This window comes from Scatophagus argus, chromosome 8 (assembly GCF_020382885.2).
Source record: "Scatophagus argus isolate fScaArg1 chromosome 8, fScaArg1.pri, whole genome shotgun sequence".
NCBI classification, from domain to species: domain Eukaryota; kingdom Metazoa; phylum Chordata; class Actinopteri; family Scatophagidae; genus Scatophagus; species Scatophagus argus.
In genome coordinates this window covers 834,241-841,747 of record NC_058500.1, presented here as the reverse complement: position 1 = coordinate 841,747, position 7,507 = coordinate 834,241, and the positions used below count along the sequence as shown (strand labels likewise).

Here is a 7,507-nt window from a genome sequence, read left to right as displayed (position 1 = left end):
ATGAGCTCAACAAGCTCAGAAAGTATGTCTGATTGGAGTATTTTTACAATTCGTACAAGGATCTGCTCCACTATTAGCTGTTTGTTGTATCAGTAATCACAGAAGTGGAGGTGATTCCTCCAGTCAGTTTCACTAACACGGGCCAACATCGCCCACCAGTGGTCAAGATTGGAACTACAGGTCTGATCAGAGGAACAGATCAGTGATCAATAAGAACCAAAAAATACTTTAAATATGACTTAGGAAAACAGTTTCCTGAAAAAAAAAATCACATTTCATTTGAAAAGCTTCACTGAGGAGCCTCTACATCAGGTCTGTGAGGTCACATGACACCTTCAGGTAAGATCAATAGTTTTGATCAGACAGTTTTTCTAACTTAGCAAACAAACGAAAATCAGGAGCTTCACAGGACTAATGTGAAGTATAGAACAGAGACTGTCAAACAGCCAAAACCTGTCCTCACCATGCAACAAGGACACACACACACACACAACAGTGTGTGTGGTGGTTTCATCAGTATTCACGTCAGATGTGTTTTCACTGAAGTAAACTGGCTCTGGTTCCCAGTTAAACCACCAGCAGGGGGCAGCAGAGCTGAGAATGCACATGAATGTGTGTGTGTGTGCATGTGTGTGTGTGTGTGTGTGTGTGTGACTGTATGAGAGAGAGAGAGAGAGAAAGTGAGAACAAGAAGAGCAAAAGAAAGTATGCATGCATGATTGTGCAGACAAATGTGTGTGTGTGTGTGCCAACCTTGTTTGTATGGTTGTGTTTGTCGGCCTGTCAGAGTGTGTGTCAGTGTGTGTGTTCTGACAAAGGCTCCATCCAGCCATACTGCAGAGGGCTGCTTGTTCCCAGAGACCCTCAGAGCTCCAGGACACCCAGTCTCTCCCTGCTGCCTGCAGCCCAGACACAGCAGCCCCGACGTGGACACGGACCCTCAGCCTGCTGCCCCCCTCCTCATCCTGGAGCTCCAACACCAGCTTGGATCACTGATGGACGGGAGAAACAGAGTTTTAAATTTTGGAAATGCAAAGAGACAAGCTTGAGAAGAGAAGAGAAGAGACCTTCATCTCATCTGGACTACAAACTTATTAAAACTGGACATCTTATCTTGAAACTGGATTTGGTATAATTCAACCAAGATTTATCCTGGAAGTCAACTTTACCGAACAAATTATTGTATTTTTCCAGGAACTTCAGATCAGATCGGCATATTCCTGATAGCTTTCAGAAACTTGGCAGAGTTAATCATTTCGTTACTTAACATCAGGAAGTTCTGGAAAAACTCAGCGCTATTATCCTGTTGTGACGTTCTTTAGAGCACCAAAACAACCAGTCCTAAACATTTCTGGTTTGAATCTCAAATTAAAAGGAACCTTTGACTTTTAAAATCTGCATCATGGCCCTGTCTGTCAGCCTGTGGTTGTGTCTCTACCTGCCGCTGCTGTTTTCTGACGCTAAGACCGTCTGGGAACACGGCGGTCAGCACGACGCCCGTGACAAACCCTCATCCCGTGTCAAACTGGAACCCCTCTGGATCACCAAACAGCTCAGGACCTCAGATGACATCCCCAACCAGAGCCTCCCCATTCCTGAGATGCTGGATCTGGACCTGGACCAGCACCGCCGCCTGGCCCGTGGCGCAGACGAGGAGGAGCAACAGTCCACCTTCAGCCAGTCCTTTGAGAATGACTCAGTGACAGCGCCGCATCCCACCGACTTCAACAATGGAACAAAATTCATTGCAGGTGATGATAATAATGTCAGTCTCCATGGAAACGCCTCCAGCTCTGACCATGATGTCCCAGGACTCTTCAACCCCTTCTACCCGCTGGCGGACAGTTCGTACGCTGCCTACGCAGTCCTGTTCCTGGCAGGCCTGGTGCTGGCGGTGGGCGTGGTGGGCAACATGGCTGTCATGTGTATCGTGTGGAACAACTACTACATGAGGTCTGCATGGAACTACCTGCTGGCCAGCATGGCATTCTGGGACTTCCTGGTCCTGGTGCTCTGCCTTCCTGTGGTGGTCCTCAACCAGCTCTCCCACAGGAGAATCCTGGGTGACATCACCTGCCGCATGGTGCCTTATATGGAGGTGGGTGGGGCTTGTGTGGAAGTAGGAGGAGGAAGAGGAAGTGAGGTTGCCTTTAGTGCTAAAATGTCCAGAGTTTGTTCTGAGGGGGGCAGTAGGAGAACCTTCATGGACTATTGGGAATGTAAACAGTTAAACCTCTGAGGAGCAGGGAGGAGTTGTTGCTTTTGATGCAACGTATTTTTTAATGAAGAATTGGTAAATTTATATCAAAGTTTTAAAATCAAAAATCTGTTGATCTTTACAAAACCAGATTGCAGAGTCACGAGACGTTAAAGTCAAGTCAACTTGAATTGATTGTGACATAATGATGTCTCTGCTAAACTTCAGAGCAGATCTCGTCTACCTCACATTTTGATCTGCAGATCTCAGCCAGGTGTAACACGTCCAGTTAAAGGTTACCTGACTCAGCCTCTTCCTGCTGTCTCAAGCTGCCTGTCAAAATAAAAGCTACACACAAACGTTTCAACTGCAAAGGCACAACAAGTATATCAGGGACATGCAGGACTGGGTCCAGACGTCGTGATCTGACCATCATGTGACCATCACTTTACCTCACACATCACTTCCCTTCAGCCGGGACTAGTTAACGTGTCTGTCAGAATTCTGTGAATGAAGCTCCTTGAATCCTTGAATCCTTGAATCTTTCTGAGTGTAGTTGGTTAAGGAAGCGACAGCTGTTGCACTGCTGTGATGAGAACTCTCCTGCAGAGATTAACTCGCTGACTGCTGCCTCTTGGTGTCTGCAGGCCGTGTCTCTGGGCATCACCTCCTTCACTCTGTGCGCTCTGGGTATCGATCGTTTCCACGCCGCCACCTCCTCGTCCCAGCCGAAGACACGGCGGGTGGAGCGCTGCCGCTCCGTGCTGCTGAAGCTGCTGCTGGTGTGGCTCGCCGCTCTGCTGCTGTCCAGCCCTGAGATCTTCCTGTGGCAGCTGAGCCAGGCCGTGTCCCCGTCCACCGGCCGGCTGGTCGACTCCTGCACCATCACCCCCTCCTCCCCTCTGTCCCTCTACCTGCCCGACTCCCTCCACTCTCTGCTGCTCAGGTATCACCAGGTGAGAACACGGCAGACTCACAGGACAAAGTGACCAGCAGTAAGTTCTCATCAAAGCCGGACGCACGTCTGACGTCAGGCTGTGAGAGTTTTTATTCGCCGTCCTGCTTCAGTCACACACACACACACACACAAATTACTCCAACAGCTGTAAACAGCCAGCATGCAGGAAAAACAAAAGACCACAGCAGTGCGGGATCATGTGAGGTTTTGTCTTCGTTGTCACTGAAGAAAATCTCAGATGACAGAAAAGCTGAGTAAAATCAGATTCCTCTCAGTTTGAACTTTGCTGGAAACTTTTGGGATGATGTAAGTGCACAGCTCAACAGAGTAAAGTGCGGCCATTTTTGTTCATTTCAGTGGAGAAATGTTACATCTACATCTGATTAATACACAGCTGAGGGGATTGTTCACATTTTTAATATTTTCCTTGTGGCAGATTATATGAGCACCTCACTGACAAGGAGATAGTCCAGGTCCTGGATCAGCCCTCAGAACAGGGGCTCAAAAAAGCCTTCCTCAAAGCCTCAGGGAAACTGAACCATTGCAAGCTCAAAAAGGTGTTTTATCTTTTTAAAGAACATCACAACCACTGATTTTGAATGTCCAAAGTGCAACTTTGGCACATAAATACATGCTGACCTGACCGAAGACTTGAGCAGACAGTTTCCTGGTTGGCTCAGAGCTCAGGTACAAATGTACTTTGAGTTGACCTTGTATCTCACACATACAACTTCCTGTTACCATGTGGCTCATACACAGGTCATGTGACCCATCTCAGGTAAAAGCTCATGAGAGATAAGATTGTTTTTGTCAAACTAAATACACGATGGTGACAAAGAATCTTTTTTGTGACCTGAGCAGGAAAGCTTTGCAAAGTGGAATCTGCAAAGTGCTTCAACTCCAAAGTGGTGCTTGGCTGGGAGTATCAAAGGACCTCAGAGTATTAGTGTCAGCGTGAGGCACATAGACACTTTATTGATCCTGAAGTAAATTCAGTAATCAGATTACTCTTGTACTCTCTCTGTCAGGGTCGTATGTGGTGGTGTTTTGGCTGCTACTTCTGCCTCCCCGTCCTCTTCACCCTCCTCTGCCAGATGGCCACCCGCAACGTCAACAGCGACTCCAGCTCTGCCCAAAAGCAGCGTAACCTCGACGACCGTTCCTCCAATCAGAAGCGGCAGCAGCACCAGGCGGTGGAGCGGCAGCTGAACTGCACACTGTTAGCTTTGGCTGTGGTTTACGGCGTGTGCGCTCTGCCCGAACACGTGTGCAACATCACGCTGGCCTACACACACATCACCGTCTCTGAGGACACGGCCGCCATGCTGGCGCTGTTGCATCACTTCCTGTTGTTCTTCAAGTCGTCTGTGACGCCTGTGCTGCTGCTGTGTCTGTGTAAGGTAGGTCCAGAAAGCTCAGGATCATTTTTCCCTCCTTCAACCTGAAGTGACTGCAGTCACTAACATGAGTCATTACTGTTTCAGTTTGATTTATGGCCATTTATTTTGGAAAAATATGCTCACGTGGGATCAGATGAGCAGAGCTTTCAGCTTCAGATTCAGGCGGCTAAATGAGTTCCTGTCATTCTCTTTTAACAAAATCCAAAATGTCTGAGTTGTTTTACATCCTGTTGCTCTGCCATTTCTCTTCTTTTTGTCTCTTGGTGACACTGAAGCTAAGCCCAGATGCTAAGATAACCATGTGTTGACTCCAGCTCCATATTTCACACACAGATGTGAGAGCTCTTCATTTAAATGGCAGAACCACCAAGGTTCATTTGATTAATTACAGTATATTCATTCAATAAAAAACATTGCAATGTGGTGCTGGATCAGACCCAGCTGTTAGCCATTAGCCTGAGGTCACTGAGCTGCATATGGTCGTCTTTCAGGCTCTCGGCCAGGCCTTCATGGACTGCTGCTGCTGCTGCTGTCAGGAATGTCAGCCAACTGCAGCTCAAGGCTCTCCAAGCTCCGCCCAGCTCAAACTGAAGGCAGCCAATGAGACGTCCATCTTCTTCGACAAGGCTAAAGACACGTCGGCCATCTTGTCCATCTCCAGCTAGAGCCACATGTTCGTCTTCAACCATCATTCCCTCCATCAGTCAGTCCTGTCACTCACCTTTCTCCTCCATCTTTAGTTCTCTTCAACTCATCAGTGTCTTTTCTCCTCCCTGTGATGTTTGCTGTGCTTTTGCCTCCTTTCTTTCCACCTCCTTCCCCACTCCATGCACACCACTTGTATGATATCCCTCCATGGACACTTTGTTATGCCCTCCAGCTTCCTCTCTGTGCAGGAAGTTTAATCTGTAGTGCGATTAGAGAAGCTGGAGCCTGTTTCAGGACTCTCCCACCGGACTCCTCCCTCCCTTCAGCTTCCTGCTGTGATGAGTCTGCTCTGGTCTGTCTGAAGGTGTTATGTGTTTAATGAGAAAGTAGTGACATGAAGAAGCTGCTCAACAGATGACGCTTGGTAGTTAAAGGCACATTTGGTGGAGTCGCTCCTGAGCCAGAAATGATCCAACTTCAGTGGGCAGGCCAGTAGCCATTATAATGAGAAGAGTTTCTATCATGTGTTGATGGACAGACATTAACATTCACTGTGTGACAAATACTTCAAAGACATTTAGGGCAGAACTTACCAGAGAGTTAGTCGACTAATGGATGGGATGACAATTGCTTGCCAACTAGTTTGAAAATCTATGAATCATGTCAGTCGTTTTTAATGACAAATATCTGCTGCGTCCAGCTTCTTGAGTGTGAGGATTTACTGCTCTTTTTGGTCATTTAGGACCTTTGCGTTTTGGTGGGAACAAACAAGCGTTTTGAAGACCTCACTTTGAAACTGTGATGTTCCAGGCCTCCAAATCACCATCATCGACTCAGTTTGTCAGCCACTGAGAGCTAACAGGAACACAACCAGAGACGTTCTCACATTATTGGACTGACTGGTGTTTCTGAAGGGAAGTCAGACAGCGGTGAGGGAAGGAAGGCTGCTGAAGTCAGACTGTCTCGGTACTGAGGTGGTCTACTTGTACAGGAAGTTTTACTGTGTAGGTTCTAAGTGTATTGTGTCCTTAGCGCAGTGCTGTGAACAAGTAGAACAAACAGAAGACGTAGCTTATTTTAGCTCAACTAATAACTGTGTACGAAGGGAAGCGAGATGTTTTTTATGTCACATGGATGTCTGTGCCTTCTTAGTGTTCGTTGCCACCGTGTTAAATTTGCGGTATTGTAATGTGCAAGAGCCGATTGTGCCTTAGAGTCTCCTCAGCTCAGACTGTCAGTGAATGCATCAGCTGCCAGTACAAACTAACTTCACACTGCAACACTAAACTGCACACATCACAACTCACGGACTCAGCTTCCACCCCAAACTTCTGATCAGCCTTAGCAGAGACCAAGAGATTACATCCAACGAGCATCAGCCGATCACTTGGAGCATTTTCATTTCGACGGCGTCTGTTGAAGGACTGTGGCTGAGTCTGGCTGTTAGCTGGTGAGGCCATGGATCGCTTCTACAGGAGTTTCTGCCTGTTCAGATTCATTAAAACGAGTTAGATGTTAGTTCGTTTCCCTGTTGTTTATGTATTAGCACATAGCCCGGAGGCTAAAATCATCGACCATGAAATCGTTTATCATGTTGTAAAAATAAACATTTTATTAGTCTTTCTTTTTTAGTCTTTCCGCTTCAACTCATCATTAGCCAGTCCTAACCCTGTAATATCGAGCAGACATTCTCACCTGCTCTGTGTGGGTTCTGTTGGAACCATAGTGATGAAGATGCAGAGACACTTTGGACCTCTGTGAGATCTGCTGGAGCACACGGAGAACCATAAAATCCCAAAGTGGCAGTAGATTTCACCAAAACGCTGCTTGCAGTAAATGTTCGTACAGCTGGTTCAAAGCACTTTGACGGCAGTCGTGGTTTATTTGGCTTCCTGTTTACAGATGGTCAGTTTCTGTCTTTGATTACTTTTTCATCTGGTTACTATCATAATGTTTTAATAAAGGGCCAGTCCACACAAAACAGATTAACTTTGTTGTCACGTTTTTCTTTTATAACTGACTCGTGTCTCTCTTTTTTTATCGTCTGAACAAAACCACCAATCAGATGACGGGTCATTTTTAAATGAATGTAATTCAGGCCATGCTGTCGTAAGTTTATCGGCGCTACACACTCGAGCCATGCAGTAAACTGCATTGTCAAGTGAGCATTTGGACAAAAACATACAATCACTGAGCTTCATGTTCTGTCGCTCGCGCCGCTGAAGTGATGGTTTCAGTCTGCAGTATTAATTCATTTATTGCCCCATAGCAACAGCAGCCAAGGCTCGTGGGTATCGTAGTGTT

General features: G+C 46.7%; 1 protein-coding gene across 1 annotated transcript; it reads left to right on the top strand.

Moving 5' to 3' along the window:
• The first annotated feature begins 1,402 nt into the window (after window positions 1–1,402).
• LOC124063935 (G-protein coupled receptor 37-like 1) lies at window positions 1,403–5,266 on the top strand. The gene is made up of 4 exons (XM_046398103.1): window positions 1,403–2,098; window positions 2,845–3,153; window positions 4,184–4,555; window positions 5,047–5,266. The coding sequence occupies exons 1-4, from the start codon at window positions 1,403–1,405 to the stop codon at window positions 5,218–5,220; spliced, it is 1,551 nt and encodes a 516-aa protein (XP_046254059.1). The 3' UTR covers window positions 5,221–5,266.
• The last annotated feature ends 2,241 nt before the right edge of the window (window positions 5,267–7,507 follow it).

Coding starts and splice junctions, on each gene's coding strand:
- LOC124063935 (XM_046398103.1), top strand. CDS start 1,403: ATGGCCCTGTCTGTCAGCCTGTGGTTGTGTCTCTACCTGCCGCTGCTG. Junction 3,154..4,183: donor TGCTGCTCAGGTATCACCAG/GTGAGAACACGG, acceptor TCTCTCTGTCAG/GGTCGTATGTGGTGGTGTTT. Junction 4,556..5,046: donor TGCTGCTGTGTCTGTGTAAG/GTAGGTCCAGAA, acceptor GTCGTCTTTCAG/GCTCTCGGCCAGGCCTTCAT.